We start from the raw sequence: 19,138 nt of genomic DNA, 5'->3' as shown, positions 1-19,138 counted from the left end.
ACCCAGAAATATTACCTCGGGTTAAGAACTTTGCTTCAGGATGAGAACAGAAATCATGCTATGGCAGCGCAGTGGCAGCGGGAGGCCCCATTAGCTAAAGTGGTGCTTCAGATTAAGAACAGTTTCAGGTTAAGAATGGACCTCCAGAACGAATTAAGTACTTAACCCGAGGTATCACTGTATTTAAAACTGCATTGATAGGTTTATTTTTTACTTTCTCTTTCTCTCTCTGTATCTCAAACACACACACACACACACACACACACACACACACAGAGTGAGATAGAGAATCCAAGCTATGCCTTCAGATAAACAGAACATGAGATACTACTGAACTCTCAAGTCTCCTATGTCAACCCACAGCTAATAACATTTGTCTCTGGCTCCAATAATGAAATAGACTTAGCACTGGCACAAAAGAAAAGAGATATGAAAGCAATTTCTTATACCACCACAATGAAAAATGAATGTATATTCTCTGGTAATTGTTTTTGCTTGAAGCTACAGGACTGATTTCAGAGTATGAGTTTTATTTTAGCAGACAAAAAAAAAATCAAGAATTATTTTAATGAACACAACAAATGAAATACACCACTGGATTATTTTTTTAACAAGATTTTATTAAACATCATTTATAAACAAAGATGGAAATGCACACAGATTGGAAGCATGCAACTGACACAAATGTAATTTCTTGCTGCACTTTTGCTGCATTCACAGCATATAGGAAAAACTTCAAATTAGTGCCAGCTTTAGGCTTCCTGAACATACTGTTTCAAGGCATTGAATAACAATAAAGAAAGGTAAGAGAAAGTGCAAGTAAATATATATATACATATGCATGTGTATATATATATATATATATCGTATACCACATCTGAACTTCCCACTACAATATAAATGAAGAAAAACACAAGCTGTTATCTTGCCAACTGATCAGATTGTCCTTCAGAACTAATCCATATTTGTAAAATGCCTGATCATGTGAACACCTACGTCCAATACTAATCCTTATTTATCAAATTAAATGAAAACGTAAATGCATATGAATGAAGTTATATACAAATATAGAGGTACTTGCAGAATTAAACCCTAAGGCATAACTGTAAAATGATTGAGATGATCAATGAAATTAAAAACTACTGGCAAGGGGATGATTTTCATATGGATTTTAGTAAGGTTATATCAAATGCCTCTCAACCATGTAGCTTTGCACCTAAAGCCCTGAATATTAAAGCAGTCTGGCAATATAAAAAAGTGAAGCTGGTACAGGTGTTCAACCACAAGTTTTCAGTTTTCTTCAGGCAGGTATGTAAGGAGGTGGAGGTTCCTTCTCTGGCATCTTTACTGCCATTTCATAGGTTGGCAGGACATACTATAGAAGGGAAACACAGATTTTAAATATACATATATATGAGGAAGTTGAGAAATCAAGTTTCACTGCTATGTGTTTTTAATAAATAATAATAATATTTTATTTATACCCCGCCATCCCCAGCCAAGGCCAGGCTCAAGGAGGCTAACAAGCAATAATAAAAACAAGTTGAATGAATACAACTTAAAAACAAGATTAAAACACAACATTATAACATTAAAATACAGCCTCATCACAGGAGGAGAAAGGAAAAAAAGAAAGAGGGGGAGGGAATCAAATTGACTCCAAGCTAAAGGCCAGGCAGAAGAACTCTGTCTTACAGGCCCTGCAGAAAGAAATCAGATCGTGCAGGGCCCTGGTCTCATGAGACAGAGCGTTCCACCAGGCCGGAGCCAGTGTTAAAAAAGCCCTGGCTCTGTTTGAGGCTAATCTAACTTCCTTAGGGCCAGGGACCTCTAGGGTGTTGATATTTATGGACCTTAAGGTCCTCCGTGGGACATACCGGGAGAAGCGGTCCCATAGGTACGAGGGTCCTAGGCAGTGAAGGGCTTTAAAGGTCAAAACCAGCACCTTAAATCTGACCCTGTACTCCACCGGGAGCCAGTGCAGCTGGAAAAGCACTGGGTGAATATGCTCCCATGGCAGAGACCCCATGAGGAGCCTCACTGCAGCATTCTGCACCCGCTGGAGTTTCTGGGACAGCTTCACGGGCAGCCCTGCATAGAGCGAATTACAGTAGTCAAGCCTGGAGGTGACCGTTGCATGGATCACTGTGGCCAGGTCGGGGCAGGAAAGGTAAGGGACCAACTGCTTGATGCAGCAAAGGTGGAAAAATGTCGCCTTGGCTGTTGCTGTAACCTGCGCCTCCATGGAAAGGGAGGCGTAAAGGATTACACCCAAACTCTTAACGGAAGGCAATGGCACTAATTGGGCCCCCACAAGAGAAGGGAGTTGGTTCCTCATCCCCATACCATCCAGACCCAGCCAGAGGACCTCTGTCTTCGAAAGACAGGCCACAGAACAAAGTGGCTTATTGCTGAACAGTGTGTCAAGATACCTGCAGTTAACAGTTCGACAATAAATCCACAGATTCAGAATATCTTTATGCTTAACATAAACATTTTAGATGAAGCTATCACTTTGTGTCTCCTGGTCATGCAAGTACCTGGCTGGTGTTACGAGTGGACTTGCAAAGAACTCCTTCGCCCAATGTCGAAAGATTGCAAATTAGCATAAAATGAAAACTGCTCACATTTACTTTATCACAGAAATCAAAGAAAGTATGTTGCTTGGGGGTGACTACTCCACCTCAAGAGTGACAGCATAAATAACAGTTAAGAGAAAAATGTGATTTCGGAGGCATCCCTCCTGAAAAGTTCACTTTCCTTTAGAATCACACACTCACAAACATAAATACTAAAATAAAAGTTTTCCCTATTTCACTTCATGTAAGCATTTGTTGTTCTGTTATAACATACATTACAGCAGATGCTTACACAGGGAAACCTATTACACCTATTGTAAGAATTGTACTGCTTTAGTAATAGATACAATTTGAAACAGCTACTAATTGAATCATTTGTCAGATGTATTCAGGCCATAAATGATGAGTGGAATTTTGAAACTTCTTAAGATTCCAGAAAAATTCATTGATCTGGAGTTGCCAAACGTTTTTCATTTGCTTCACTGTTTCTCAATGTTAAGAGTAGCTGTGGCCTTGCCTTAAAATGTTTGCAGTGGCTGTTTGTGCATCATGCTAGCCCAAATCATGGCATAGCAAAACTCTGACCATGTGGGCTCCTGGATAGGAACTTGCAGCTGCTTTGCTCCTCATTGAAATACTCTCTTCAAGCTCATGGGTAAAGTTCTCTCCACACTAACCACAAGCTATAACCAAGACCACTTGGTTGAAACTCACAGCTTGCCTGGAGAAAGCTTAACCAGAAACTCATCTTTGAATAACACACTAAGTCAAGCCTTAGCTCAACTCAGCATGGTGTTGTAGCGAAAAGGTTGAGGGAAGAGTACAGCAGTTGCAATCTCCTTTCTGGGAGCTTATATGTTTGCATAGTCCCAGGCTTGGCTATCCCGAATATGCAAACTAGGCCATTATATAACATTTGCCTTAATACACTGCTGTCAGTTTGATACCAAAGCTTGTAGCTATCAGATTTTTCATGTTGTTGCATTTTGCATCCAGACACTAATGCTTGACGGAAGAATGCTAATTTGGCACTTGTAAAAAATGAAGTTGGTTCAAAGCATGGGTAGACAAACTAAGGCCCGGGGGCCGGATCCAGCCCAATCGCCTTCTCAATCCGGCCCATGGATGGTCTGGGAATCAGCTTATTTTTACATGAGTAGAATGTGTCCTTTTATTTCAAATGCATCTCTGGGTTATTTGTGGGGCAAAGGAATTCATTCTTCTTCTTTTTTTCAAAATATAGTCCAGCCCCCCCTCCCAAGTCTGAGGGACACTGGACCGATCCCCTGCTGAAAAAGTTTGCTGACCCCCTGGTTCAAAGACATATAATGTCATCAGCCCTGCCACTCAAAGTTATAACTGGCAGCTTATTTTGGACTTGTCAATATTTTACCTGTGGAGGTGCTTCAAATGCAGGGTACACTGCGATCTCAGGCAAGTTTCTGTTGCAAATGTATTTATAGCAATTCCACACACAGTTAATTAGGTAGGCCTGCAAGAGGAAAAACAAAAATTTAAAATAATAAATAGCAGATTTGTGAATTACATTTCTAGGAAGACCATACATACATACATACATACATACATACATACATACCATTTAGCAGACATGCTATGTAAGCTTATTTAGTTGTTTATTCCAGCACAAAGTAAGTGCTATCATTTTCTAAGGAACTGAAGGCTGCTACAGCTAAAACTACAGCACAAACACCTTGTTGTCACTGAGCCAGCACTTCTATTACATCAAATTAAAATACCTTCATTTTAGCTGGATAGCATGCCAACATCAGCACAATGTATATGGAGAACAAAACAAAGCACAGAGGAATGTAAACTTCAGAATTGCAGGGGAGATGGAATTTAATTGTTTCAACAGTTCCTAACTGTGATTGTGTACTCTTTATGCTTAAAAAGACAGGTCCAGTGCACCAAACAGAAAACCTTTAGACTAGATTCTGAAACTGCTATGAAAGGAGCTGAAATTACCAAACTGAAGTAGTAAAGGGATGGTGTTGAGTGCATCCATTATCTCATGCCTCTCTGAGCGGAAAAGCTTCATGCAACAGACCTCCACACCTGTCCCCAAGCTAATTTGTAGACAGAAAATTAAAAAGACAGGCCAGTAATCCCTGATGCATTTCTGTCTAGAAAGTGTGGACCCTTTCCTGGATGATGGAACAAAGAGGAAAGCAGTAGGTAACCTGGTGCTGCAAAGAGGCTGCCTTCTAATTGTTAGAAGTGGGTGGGAAATCTTTAGCCTGTATACTTAATTATGTCTTTCAGGTTCCTGAACTTAGTCCACCAGGGCATTTAGGCAAAGTATACCTGCCTGCCGTATGACTATCACATAAAACCAGGCATGAAAATCGATTATCTCCAATCTAAGCACATAGTTTTATACTGTATGGATGCCATGTACTTGCAATGTATAGTTCAGAAAAAAACGTGTCTAAAACACAGGGAACCTCAAGTACTTCAAAAAATTGTCTTTTAGCTAACAAGGGAATTAGCACACTAATCTCTACTTGCTATAAACCCTGTTTACTTAGTCATAAGTTAAACACTTGAAGAAGGCTCGAGAGAAAATTCAGCAACAACTCTAGTGTTCCCTAAAAGATGCAATGTATAGTATCCAAAAACTGACCTTCAAGATGATCACCAAGGCAAAAAACACCAGAACAGTGAACAGAAGACAGCTTGAATCGAGGGAAAGGAGGTCATCTTTGTACGGAAACTCTGGCTAGTGAAGGAAATAGAAATGTTTAAAATATAGACCAGGATAACGTTATTCAACAACATCAAATGCTATCTTTTGTACTTAAACTATGTTTCCTAAGCTCTACTTTATTTGTAAAGAAAATTAGATGAAATGAAAACAGTTTCATAGAGTATCCATTTAGCTTCTGACAGATACACCTCTGCTTTGGAACCACAGAAGGCAGGCCCATACAAGTCTCCTGACGTATTTAAATATGACACAGATCCATTCTAGGAAGCAAGGAGGAAGTCGATGTGTTTCATTAGCATGGAATCCAAGGCCAACACACAAAGATTTTCCTCCAAAGTTTCAGAAGGGAGGAATACACCAGTCATAACCAGAACAAGGATGTCAGACCTCGTTCTTTTAAAAATGAGTAAGTTATAATGACATTCAACCAAGCTGTAATTTTCATCCACTAAAAATACAGCTAGTAAATATATTTTAACCAATATGATATAAGAGAGAACACCTGCTGTTAAACAAACAGATGTAGAAATTTTCTTTAGAAATACAGAAGTCAGGATACAAACATACTGGGCATGTATGGAAGTCACTGTAAGAATGAGCCACAGCAAGCCACTCACTCATTTCCCTCTGCTCCTCTGATGCAGCCATGAGTTTGGAAGTTTTTGCTTCCAATGTTTATTAACCAGTTTAGCATATTGTCTCGAGTCTAAATTGCAAACAAGGCAGCTTCATAACCCATGATCTAAAGCCAGCTTGTTTCAAACACAGTGTTAAACTTTATACTACAAGCTGGAGTAATTATAAATTAGACATGAAAGCTCCCAAACTGCTCATTGTGGCCAAGGGGGAGAAGGAGGGGCAGCTCATTCTCACCATGCAAATTCGGCCTTTATCTGCATATCAAAATCTGATAAAGAATCCCCTTCATCAGGAAAATAATAAGATTTGTCTCCATATCAGAATACAACATTTACATTTAGACACTTACCAGCTGATCCAGGTAGTCCTTTATTCTTGGTAAGTATGTCAAAGAACTTATAGCCACCAGACAGCTGAGAACAAAGTCAAAGAGCTGGTAACAGAAGAATGGAATCAGCCAGCCAACTCGATGCTAAAAGTGCAAAACAGGAAGAATTCATTAATTCTGAAGTGAATCGAAATCGAGGAAAGTTTAGTGCTGAAAACCATTCATATATACTTACAGCAATTGCTCCATACACCATCATAGCACTTATTGTGAACATGAGGAGCGAGATAGCAAAGAGAACACATGCATTTTCTGGTGGGAGAAAAACACCAAGAGTCATTTTTAACAATAAAAGTACATCAAGGATTTATATTTGCTGAACATCCAATTAAGTACCTCACAAAATGGACTGAAAACTAACACAAATGACAAAAGCACTGTGCACTGGTTAACAGCAGAGCGCATCAGAATATAGCAGAAGGAAGCAAAAAATTGGAAATGTGATCAAAAGTATTGTAGGCCTCTCTAGTAACTGCTTTTTGAACCACTATTTTAAATATACAATATGATGAAGAATTTCTATCACAAAGGGGATATTGCAGCACACTGACAATCTATCAGTATGTAGGCATAAAAAGTTAGTGTAGGTGCATAATGCAGCCCACCTCTAAGCTACTAGAACACTCTGCATCTTTGACAAATTTTAACACACGAATTTTTCACCACAATGAATTATTTTATCTTAGGAAAGCTGGTTGCAAGGGGAGAAGCTAGTTTAACAATGCATATTCCTTAAGAATACTTCATTTTCTTTTTATGTTCTCTATGGTTTCAGCATTGTTAGACAGCTTTGCAATACTACTCTTCTGCTGAGCATCTCAATGTCACTTGGGAGGGAGGGAGCACCTCTGGATTTTAGAGCAGCTGTCTTTCTACCTTTTCAGACCCATGGCCCACCTCTGACCCAAACATGCATTTGGAGACCCATTTCTTAATCTTTTACAATATATTTGCGTAGCAGCAGTGCTCTTGTTGTGACCCACCATGGATCAGGTCATGGTTCACTAGCGGGTCCGGACCCACCAGTTGAAGGCCAACTGAGTTGCAGTCTGCATTTCCTGCTTATCAATTTTTTGACCAAGTCAGCTTGACTCCACACAAATAGAATAAGATACTCTTTAATATCACTTGAGATAGAATATACTTTGCCATGTTTTATTTGTCTGAAGAAAGTTGAAAAACAGTATGCTAGGCAACACTTAGTCACAAGCCTAATTCTTAGCTGAAAAAGGCATTAGTTCAGTTTCTTCTGCCTCCAACTGATGGAGTGTGTTGTTTCCTATACAGATCTTCCATGAACATCTTTCTATTCTAAGTTGAGAGGTCAGTGTGAACAGACCTCCTGTAAATAGGACTTGCAGAGTGGTGAGGGATCTTCTAATCAATCATCTTCTCACCAAAGAGAAACATGGACATGTTTCCCCATGTTCTCTGGCATATGCAGAAGAGAGGAGAAATTACTGAAAGCCACAAATTATGGCTTGGCAAGCTAAGTGAAGTGTTTGATCCCTGATTAATGTACCTCACAAATGAAATTTAAAACACATTTTGATATGGAGTTATGTACTCTGAAAAACATACAACACACTATATCAAAAATCATTGCTCTCCAGAAAATATATATACCTACCAGCCACCCTCTCAGAGGGATAGTAGCTACCAATGATTTCAGATTGGATATCCACTGTTGGCACAGTATTAGGGTGAGTAACTTCAACAGTCAGCAAAATGCCCATCAACAGATTCACTACCTGCAAAAAAACAAAAGCTACTACATGAGAACGGGGGAAAGCAAAATACTGTACTACAAACCACTTATATAGCAAAGCTTTCTCAGTATGTATACTCAAAACCCCAAAAAGTTCAACAAGCAACGCTCCCTGATAAGCACATTTGTGTCTGAAGTTTCCACTTGTCATCTGGTGAGGTTTCTTTCAGTGACTCTTTTCCCTGTCTAAAATCTGGCAGGTCTGATAAGCTGGGGGACAGAAGATACAAAAGTTAAAAAACAGCAGACCACCTGCTTCCATTAGATAAGTTTCTTTCAACCATATTGAAGACATCAAAACAGCTCTAATTTGCCATTCAGAACTAGAACAGCCAGTAGTGAGTAGTGGACCCTCTTTTATCTTTTTGTTCCACTTCCTGCTCCATGCCACCCACAAGAAATCAAGCAAAGGGCTGCATTCAATTGGGCAGAGGCCACTGTTGGCCCTCACATCACCTCAGTATTTACTCTGGTTTCCACTCCTTAACTTGTATCTATTTTTTCCCCTGTTTTCTACAAAATAAGCACTTAAGAAGCTCCACATTTTCAGCTTTGCATGTCAAGACTGCGACTGATTGGAATAGGATGAGCAAGCTTGAGATAGTTAAAGAGGGGAGGGGGCTTAATTCATCCATTTAGAGCATGGAAGCCTCAGACTAAAAAAGAAAAGAAATTATGGTCTTCCTACTTCCACTTGTTCCTCCTGCACTGCAGGGAGTTGGGACTAGATGACCCTTCGGACCCCTCCAACTCTACAATTCTATGCTTCTTTCATCACGTCAACAAATGTGACCCATCCCCTTCTTTTGCTCTTGGCATCATTTCTGTGGGGCTGTGCCAGTCCTTGAGGTCTCTAAGGGACTTAACGAGGCTTTTAAAGGAAAGGAATGTAAAAGTAGAAAGGACAGAAGAGATGCAGAAGCTGCTGTTCCAGAATATGTTCTGCTGTCAAGCACAGCAGAGCCCATGCTTTCTAGTTATCGATGAAAAGAGAGTTTTAAGTTTCACAGAGGATAAGATTACCTTCCAATGGCTATTTGCCATGATGGCTATATACTACCCGCCACTGTCAAGAGGCAGTATACCTCTGCACGCCAGTTGCTGGGAATCACAAGAGGGGAGTATGTTGTCAGTGTTTGAAATTAGTCAGGCTCCAGGCGCATTTTGCACCTGGCTATTGATTACTTGCGACCAAGTGGAGATGCCTGGGTGCAAGGGCACATGACATCTCTACCATCATGAGGTACATGCCTGGGGATCACTGGATCTAGACTGTTTTCACACACTAAATGCACCATCATGTAGAATTCTATCAGTTATATTTTATCTGTACAACTAGAATGAATTTCTGGAACCAAAATTCTTTTTCTGTGCAGCCTGAGCAGGAGTAGTCACCATTAAGAAGAAGAGGTCGAAAGAGGCCAATATACATGTGGACTGTCCTTGGGATCAAGGGACTTTTCTTCTTTAGGTTCTCAATGTTCTTAACCCAGCTCAAGGTTCTCATCTGAACTGGCCAGATGTTTAACTGAGAATCAATCACAGTCAGTCCATCATCTGAAAAATGGGACTTTCAAGCAGTCTTGCCCAAAAATGGCAACTAGACATTCCATTTTGGTGACTGCAACTCTGGTTTAAGGAGCCATTTAATGTCTAACTTATATATCTGAGTTTCTTACACTGTGTTGCACTCTGGTCCTGCTTGCAGGTTTTCTGTAAGCATCATGTTAGGTACTGTAATAACAAAATACTGGACTAGACAGGCCACTGGCCTGATCTAGTAGTGCTTACGTTCTCTCAAGAAACTACAAATTATGTTACATGACCTCCACAAGATCTTGAGAATAAATGACAAGTGGCAAGGGGAACATTCAACTCTCCATTATTTTGCCTATCCAAATGGCTACTGACACACAACACAAAGTGAAAGCAGAGAAATCTGGAGAGCAAACCACTGCAGGAAGGAAACTTGAGGAGAAACTGTGTGACAATCTCACAGATCAAGTTGTCATGCAAATCACCCTTGCGGAGACAAGTGGCAAGGTTGCTAAGGTTGCTAAAAGGAACAACTTGTATGAGTAATAACACCTAATGAAACACAAGCGACTCTTGTTACACGTAACTGAGCTATTAATATATATTGATGCTGGGATGAGACCTTTCTAACTCCTGAGAACTTTTATAAACATTAAGATACCAAGCTGTAGGTATAAAAGCCTGAGCTAAGGAAGGCAGAGGTGATACCACCTGTGTTGTACAAAGGAAGCGAAATGTCCATACACTCCTACAGAAACACTTACAGACTTAAATGTTATATTTTAAGTAGGGTCCCCTAACAAAGATACTGGGCACAGTTCTGGTTATGGGGGGAAACCAATGCAACTCTCCAAACAGTGTTTGATACTCCCATTGTTCTAGGCACATTTTGTGACACAGAATTTCATTAGCGCAAGCAGTTTCTGAGCTCTGGGCGCAGTACTGAGCCTAAGATTTCAGATTAAAACTTTAGAGTGGAAGGAAGGAAAAGAGGACCTTTTTCTGCCTCCCCACTTACAGCTACTCTCTGAAGACTGGAGAAGAGACTCTCTTAAAAATATTTGGGGGGTGAGCAAGGGAAGGACTAGGCTATGTGAAAAATGAACACAATATTTTTAGCTGCAGCTCATTCATTTCCAGCTTTGTATTCTTGTTATAAAAAAGCACGTCCAGACATTCCGTTGTTGCGCCCCTAACCTAGGTTTAAGGTGCCATTTAACTCCATATCTCAGTTTCTAACACAGTCTCCAAAAACACAAAACTTTGGAACACTAAATTCAAGGCCATGGATTGAATTTAAGATGTGAAGATGCACTAGACACACCAAATGTTTTTAATCTTAGCAAGAACTATCTTCATCTTCCATGCCCATTCCCTACAGATTAACTGAAACATCACCAACTTTTTGAGGTCTTTGGGCACATCAGCAAACTGGAGAAACTTATGGGGACCATATCACATTTTGTAACCAAGCAATATTGGTGACATTAGAATGCCTGTTTCAAGACTAATTTCAGACAGGGTGGGGATGTCCTGCAGGCAGAAAAGAAGACCGCTGAAAGCAAATGGGTACCCATGGGCATTACACTGACAACCACAATGTAGAGTCTCTCTCATTGTTGACTTCAGATCATATTTACGTACAGGAGGCATTGACTCAATATAAAATATTCACTTTGCAAAACTGCTAACGATTTTTAAACAATTTAAGGACCAGTATTTCCACCTCCTAAAAATTGTTCTGTAACATAATTGGTCATGTTTTCTCACCTAATGGCTGTTTCAACAAATTCTAATGCTGTCTTCAGTCTCCCAAACTGGTATTAAAAAATGTTTCCCCCACCTTATAATAAATATCACCAATGCAACATATTTAGTTTAAAATTAAATCAGCAAGACCGACTCCCAAATAATAGAAGCCACACTGGGAAGCCTCTCTCAAGCTTCTCCACTTTATTACAACAGTTAAGCAACTTAGGTACAGCATTCTGTATCTGACAATTGTCATACTATTATACCCTGCTCATCTCTCTTAATGATCACCATCAATGAATAATTTAGAAATACAAACTACACAGTAATCTATTCACCAAACAGGTATATGCAAGTGGGTTTTGTAACAGGAATTTACATTCACTGCAAATTGAACTATATATCTAGGAAAGGCTGAATATGAATGTGGACAGTTGGAAAAATATAAAGAACAATAATTTGGCTCCAAATCTTCCTATCAGTCCAATGCAGTAGTAAAAAGCTTTACATTTACTTAAAATATTTCAAAGGATTTAGATGGTTTGACAATCTACTCTTTCCACCTAATGAATATGGTGGAATATGGCATGCATTTAATATTTTTTATAAATATATAGATATATATTTTCCAGGGAGCATGAATTAAAAATTTAAGCTGCACATACAAACCCCCAATGTGATTGTTTTAAAGTATTATAGCTTAATATTGCTCACATGCCAAATCTGAGAAAGCATACCATCAAGGAGGGGTGGAAATCAAATGGCAGCAATTGAACAGAATTGAGACATGCTTTTATAAAATGAACCACAACACTTTCCTTTAAGTTTGCAAAAGAGGATTTTGTTGGCTTATCTTAATAGGTTTGTTATAATCCGCAACACAAACAGAAAACAAAAGTGCCTCATGAATAGACAGGCATTATGTAATAATTTGTGTTCCAAGCAGCCAGTGAACTTTTCCCTATTATAATCTTACCAAAGAACAGAGACTGAAATGCACTTTGCCTTGAATTTAATAAGTGTTTTTCTAGGTTAAAACAGAGGAACACAGGTTCACCGTACCAAAAAGGGTTTATAGGAGCTGGTCAACTTACTGGTGAAATACGATCAAACACTGGTCAAGGGTTGCATCCAGTGCTACTCAAGTGGATTTCCACTTGAACAGTAGGATTTCCCCTTCCCTTCCGGCTGTTCCAAAATCTGCCCATTATGGTCCTGACTGCAAGTGACAGAGAGGAAAGGGCAGTTCCATTGTGCACATGGAACCTTGTTGCATGAGCAAAACTGCAGTGTTACACACAACCCTCAGTTTTAAAAAGCATTTATTTAGCACAACTACAATTAAAGACTTATGCTAGTTATGAAAACTCAAAGTGTGGCCCAATCCTACTCAGAAATCATACTATGTTCAACTGGGCTTTAAAAAGTAAAGGGTGAAGGGACCCCTGACCATTAGGGTCTTACTTCTATATAAATGTCCATAGGATTGGATCCCTAGTTAATCGCAAGACTATTAAAATTCTAAAATTAATGCAATGTATATGCTTCATTAACAATGTTATACATTATAGAAGTATGTGGCTATATGTATTATATAAGTATGTGACTATATAACATGTGGAAAAGATATATGGATAAAAATCTCTATAATTACGTACCTCCCTCAACTGAGTATTGATCTGTCTTTTTAAAAAATATATTTTTATTGAAAAATTTTAACAAGCAAATTATCAATCAATATAACCAATTACATTCCCCCTTTTTATTCCCTCCCATCCCTCCCTCTCCCACCCTCCAAAGACTTCCCTCAGCTCCCCTCTCTGATTTGTTTGCACATACTATTCTCTACATGTTAAAAAATTATACATATCATTACCTTATCTAGAGTATTGATCTGTCTTATTCATCATGATTCCAGCTTAAAACCACACTCTGTAGTTTTAAAGTTGTAGGAAAGGTCGTGCACCTACAGTTTTGTTGAAATGTGTTTGAAGATCTCAATAATAGAATGTATCCACACACACTTGGTTACATTTTAAATTTTACTACGTACTGTAATGCAAACAATGTAACTTATGTGAATAAAAAGAGGTGGAATGCGAGCTCTGCCAAGATTGCCAATGAGAACAAAGCTAGTTGCTGGTGGCTATAAACAGGATTTTGTTTAAGCCAAACATCAGATTAAAGGAAAATAACATTCCATGAAACTGCATATTTCAGGATGGCTGTGCCTATTTGCCTACAGGCACCCTGATCTGGACAGGGAGTATGTCCTTTTGTCACATACAGTATTGAGAAAAATCCTTGCAATTCAAAGGATATCTGCAAGCAACATAGTAATTGGTCACGTAGCAAAGGGCTAAGGAGCTTGTATGAACTTTGAGGACACAGCTACTTTCTGGGGGGTGGGGGGAATCTCTGCAGCACTCCAAGGAGCCATATGAAGCCTCATCATCTTCCTGCTCTATCACCTTCTCTGTACTATTATCTCTCCTTCCCCCTCCAATTTCAGGATGCATTTATGACAGAAGCTTCAAGTCAATGTATTTTTAATTTCCTTACTATAGTATTTAAAGTGTTAACTTTCCCCAGAATTTTCTCCAAAACCACCTAAGTCACACAAAAGCTATTTTTGAAAGAAGACATTTTGGATACACACTTTACTTAAAAGGCATTTCTTAGGCATTTAACACGATTTCTAAATTTGAAGTTTGTAGGTTCACAATGTCCTATTGACAATCAGCTAGAGAACACATTAAATATCCTACACAGTCCACTATACGGTTGCAATATAAATACCAATAGTTCCCATTGTTTTAACTTAAGCTGATCAACAAGCTGAAAGAAACTGCATCTCATAAAGTTTCCTATGTTTACTTTAGTTCATAGAATCTGAAGGAGCTGACATCTCCTTCCACAGAAGAGCACACAACAGAACTGCAACTCTATCACACCAGTTTTGTGAGTGATATGTTGCCATCCACCTGTCTCAAGACAATGCCAACATTCATGTCCCAAATTTCTATTGATTTCAACAGGGCATAGTTTTGTGTGCATAGGCTTAACTGTTACAGCCTATAGCAGAGGTGGCTGAGCTGTGGTGCTCCAGATGTTGTGGAACTCCAACTACCATTAGCTCTAGCCAGCACGACCAAGGGTAAATATTGTACCCCAGTAACACCTGAAGGCCAAACGTCAGCTAATCCTTGTTAATCTGAACCCTACTATGCCAGAACAACTACAGCAAACTTCAAACCTACGATGCAGCAGCCATGGTTGATCAAAATGGATGAAATGTACAACTGTCATTTCTGTGCAAGCTGCTTGAAAATGCTGCGCCATCTCTCCCCCCCCCCCATTATTTCTGCTATCTATTATCTATCCATCTCTGCTTCATGTGCTTTTATACGCAAGTAAAGGACCCATTATCTTGGCCTACTGCCTTGGATTGGTAACTATAAACTTTATTCTAAAATGCAAAGATGCTAGGGAGCTAACAACTTTCACAACTAGATGGGCTGGGGGAAGTTGGGAGGAGACTATTTTAACAATACTACTTACTCCAGTGTTTATAAAACTTGGGTCCTCAGCTGTTGTTGGACTACAATTCCCATCATCCCTAGCTAGCAGGACCAGTGATCAGGGATGATGGGAGTTGTAGTCCAACAGCTAGGGATCCAAGCTTGAGAAAATGACTTACTCTGTGCAATAAATTTGCAACTTGGTGCCATTTTTTATTTTAAAAAATACATATATTATTTTCTATTATGTTACATTCCTTTATGAACTTTTATTGTTTGAAAATTTCATAGCACTATATATCCATAACCCAAATTTTTCATTTCATTTACAATCCTGAGCCTATGGCTTTATTCCTCACTTAACCAGGATGCAAATTCAAACTCTAATTAGTGCTGGTGCATTGGCCAGGAATTAGCCTGATCTGAACTAGTGTTCCCAAATTAACATATTTTATTCACTTTTTTGTTGTCTGAGAGCTTGACAAGGGTGTACTCTCTTCAAGATGGGTCTTGTCAAAAGAAGCATGTAATCACGTAGCAGGTTCTGAAAGCACGATTCTGCTACACTACAGCATAAGGGGGTGGGGCCTTGCCTCTGCTGTAGTCTCAGAAAGCAGCAAGATGACTATTTTCTGCTTCTTTATAAAATCCTACCCATGGAATCCTACTCAAGGGAATCCTACTCAAGGGAGGGGTAAGGAATCAAAAGATTTAAAAAGTAACTCTCCAGGGTCAAGCACATTTATGAAACCTAGCTAAAGAGATGCTATGCCGGAAACGCCTTCTGTAACTACTGCTTTGTGGGAAGTGTCCTATTGACCCAATATTCCCTCCCACCTAGTACAAAGATGCAATCTCTTCCTGCTGAAAGGAAGAGACAACACAAACAGCATCGTAAGGGTGACTGATCACCCTCACCATGGAAAGGACAACTGACTGCATGCCAACACTTCCCTGTGCACCAGCAGCTGAAAACGTCAAAAATAGAAGATCTTGTGAAGACAAGCAAGTGATACAAAGTGGTGCTGAAAACTCAGGAAGTCACACCCCAACCCCCTCCATGCTAACTAGCGCAAGAGTTTGACCTACAATAAACACTTGCTGCTAAGTGACTTCTCCACTTCCTTATAGAAGTGGAAACTAATGTTACATATATTATGAACTTTGTAGCAAGTTTCACAAGAAGCAGTGAGTTAATTTCTATTTCAATTAAAATTGCACTCACAACGACAACCTTGCAATTTGCTGTTTCAAAGCCACAATGCTATCTCAGTCAGCATTTTCTCCATAGTATTAAAGTTCCAATTGTCTGGTTTTATTAACTCTTTCAGTAACATCCTCTTATAATATATCCACTAGCATCTGAAAAGAAAGCATAAACCCAGCTGTGGTTTGGAGTCTGGAAACATCAACAACAGACAAAATAAACTAGTAATTCATTCATTCTGCCCATGGGATCTATATTTTAGGGGAAGGTGTACTATGAACCTTAAGAATTCTCGCCACTGTCATCAAAAACTGCAACTCCCAGAATTCTCTATGGAAGAGTGGCAATTTTAGAACTAGAAGGAGATGACTGAATTTTATGAAAAATAGTTCTCAAGAGGAAACTAAGCAGTATATAAACTATTTTTTTAATGTTTCTTCTCTCCTGTCCATCACTGCAGAAACTATAGGACCAGAAACAGATTGAGTATGGAAAGGGAAGGGATTAAGAATGAATGCTTAGCACTCAGAGCTCACTCTACTTTGTGCAATTGGCAAAAGGGGCATGTAGAAGGGAAGAATCCTAAGGAGAAACACAAACAAATTCTCTCACACAAACCTTGGAAGGTCTCTTTCCGACACTACCTCCAGGAGTGTAAAGATTTCATATGTGAGAGGGTGTCAGATTATTTATTTACTACATTTATATACCACCTTTCTCTTCCGAGGAACTCAAGGTGGTGTACGTGGTTCTCCTTCTCCCCATTTCATCCTCACAACAATGCTGTGAGGTAGGTTCGGTTGAAAGAGATGGTAACTGGCTAAAGGTCAGCCAGTGAGCTTCCTGGCTGAGCAGGGATTCAAATCCTGGTCTCCCATATCATGGACCAACACTCTTAACCATCACACACCACACTGGCTCTCACCTTGGATTAGGATCTGGGAGGTAAAGTTAAAGGGACCCCTGACCATTAGGTCCAGTCGTGGCCGACTCTGGGGTTGCGGCGCTCATCTCGCTTTATTGGCAGAGGGAGCCAGCGTACAGCTTCCGGGTCATGTGGCCAGCATGACTAAGCCACTTCTGGCGAACCAGAGCAGTGCATGGAAACGCCATTTACCTTCCCGCCGGAGCGGTACCTATTTATCTACTTGCACTTTGACGTGCTTTCGAACTGTTAGGTGGGCAGGAGCAGGGACTGAGAAACGGGAGTTCATCCCGTCGCGGGGATTCGAACCACCGACCTTCTGATCGGCAAGTCCTAGGCTCTGTGGTTAAACCCACAGCGCCACCCGTGTCCCTTTGGATCTGGGAGACCAGAATTCAAATCCTCACTCAGCAATGAAGCTCACTGGGGTGGCCTTCGGCCAGCCACGGTCTCTTAGGGCTAACACCAGGATAAAAAGGAGGACAGCTACGTACGTCACCCTGAGCTACTTGGCAGAAAAACTGGGAACACACAGCAGCAAGTGCGCAGCTGCAGGGTTACTTTCAAAAGGCTTTGCAGCGAGAAAGTTAAGCCTTCGCAGGCAGCCATGCCTAAGGAAGACCAACCGCAGGCGGCCAATCCAGTCTCCTTCCGGGATCGCCGCTCTCCCAGGTCTTACGTATTTGCTGGCAAAGTTCTGAAAAACACTCCCGGGGGGATAACGCGCATGCGCGGCCGCTCCACAGGGCACGTCAGCGCCCGAGGAAAAAAAGGGACGTTGTACGGTGGGGCTGCGCGCACGCGCAATAAAGGATCCCCATCACCCGGAACATCGCCTCACAACCCCTCCGAACGGACAAAAGCGGCCCTTTCCCCTTAACAGCGAGACCTTCCTTACCATGTACCAAGTGCCCAGGATGATAGTGCCGGTGCGGACATGGCAGCAGCCGCAGCAGCGGGTGCTGTAGAGCCGGTCGCGGGCCCGCTTGAACGTCATGGCGATGTCGCTAATGGCGCCGGCCCGCTTCGCTCGCCTCGGAACGGAACGCTGAAGGCGCTGAGGGGGGTCCCTTAAAAGCGTCCCTACGCGTCCGGATAAACCAATCAGCAAGCGGATCAGGAAGTGAAGGGCTTCCCTTTATCAAGCTCGCAGGGCGGGACTACGGCGCGCTATTGGCAGGCGAGCCGGCCACTCACGAGGCTCCCGGCGGCTATGCAGCCCCGCCCACCGACGCCTCACGACGATACTCGGGAGAAAGAGAGAGGCTGGGTCTCGTGGCCGCGGGAGGGAGGGGAGGAGTGGGGGCGGTTTATGCGATTGGTCGCGGGCGGGATGTGGGCAGGCGCGCGATTCGGCCGTTGGCTCGCGTTTACCTCAGAGTTAAGCCCCGCCCTCACGCTGTCAGTTGGATTAGTGGCGGATGCTGAGAGGTTTTGCGGCCTTGACGTGAGGAGAGGGATCTGCTTTAGATTCCCCAGGGGTTGGTCGCTTTGGGTTGCCCTGCGACTGACAAATCTAGTAAATAAATGAAAGATAAAACAGCAAACCGTTAAAAGCACAAACAAACAAACGGAGACGATAAAGCAGTTGGTTGGTTCCTTGCATTGCAGGGGTCTGGACTAGATGACCCGCCTTGGGACCTGACTGACATTCTTTGGGATGTTTATTTCTTTATGGGCTCCATCCATCATCAACAACAGGGTGTGAGGCAGAAGCGACTGCCTGTCCCTGTCCTCCATTTTTGGTACAAATACACACTAAGCGGGAAGGAGGCAGCGGGGAGAAACCTGTGTGCATCCTTCATAGTCAACCATTCTCAATCCCCGGCTCCCCGCACACACAAAAAAGAAGTTAAAATACTGATACTGGCAAAATTAGGCAATGCAAATGGAATGGGTGTGACGCTGGTTGGCGCAAGAAACCCACTTTCTCCCCCCAACCCTACAAAAAAGAAAGCCATTTGTATGGAGAAATGCAGGGGGCCTAGCACTTGCTTTCTATGTGATGTGGTATATAACCTTGCAGAGTGTATAAGTTCTGTGAAAACTTAGTGCCAGCAGATCCGAGAGTGTCTGAAATTGTCTCCTGGGCAGC

The 19,138-nt window shown here is 41.1% G+C and overlaps 1 protein-coding gene across 1 annotated transcript; it reads right to left on the bottom strand.

Moving 5' to 3' along the window:
* Positions 1–599: 599 nt before the first annotated feature.
* LAPTM4A (lysosomal protein transmembrane 4 alpha) lies at positions 600–18,226 on the bottom strand. The gene is made up of 7 exons (XM_081906594.1): positions 17,942–18,226; positions 7,965–8,085; positions 6,510–6,586; positions 6,296–6,418; positions 5,224–5,319; positions 3,973–4,071; positions 600–1,375 (listed from the first exon to the last, which is right to left on the bottom strand). Exons 1-7 carry the CDS (start codon positions 18,038–18,040, stop codon positions 1,301–1,303), a joined length of 690 nt encoding a protein of 229 aa, XP_081762720.1. The 5' UTR covers positions 18,041–18,226; the 3' UTR covers positions 600–1,300.
* Between the last annotated feature and the right edge of the window lie 912 nt (positions 18,227–19,138).

This window comes from Podarcis melisellensis (assembly GCF_964234715.1).
Source record: "Podarcis melisellensis genome assembly, chromosome: 3".
NCBI classification, from domain to species: Eukaryota; Metazoa; Chordata; class Lepidosauria; order Squamata; family Lacertidae; genus Podarcis; species Podarcis melisellensis.
This window is presented reverse-complemented; position numbering and strand designations above follow the sequence as displayed.

What these genes read in the sequence shown, in the direction of transcription:
- LAPTM4A (XM_081906594.1), bottom strand. Translation starts at nt 18,040, where the DNA reads ATGACGTTCAAGCGGGCCCGCGACCGGCTCTACAGCACCCGCTGCTGC. An exon ending in TCCTGGGCACTTGGTACATG is followed by an intron (nt 8,086 to 17,941) that starts GTAAGGAAGGTC and finishes GTTTTTTTGCAG; the next exon opens with GTAGTGAATCTGTTGATGGG. An exon ending in TCCCTCTGAGAGGGTGGCTG is followed by an intron (nt 6,587 to 7,964) that starts GTAGGTATATAT and finishes TTCTCCCACCAG; the next exon opens with AAAATGCATGTGTTCTCTTT.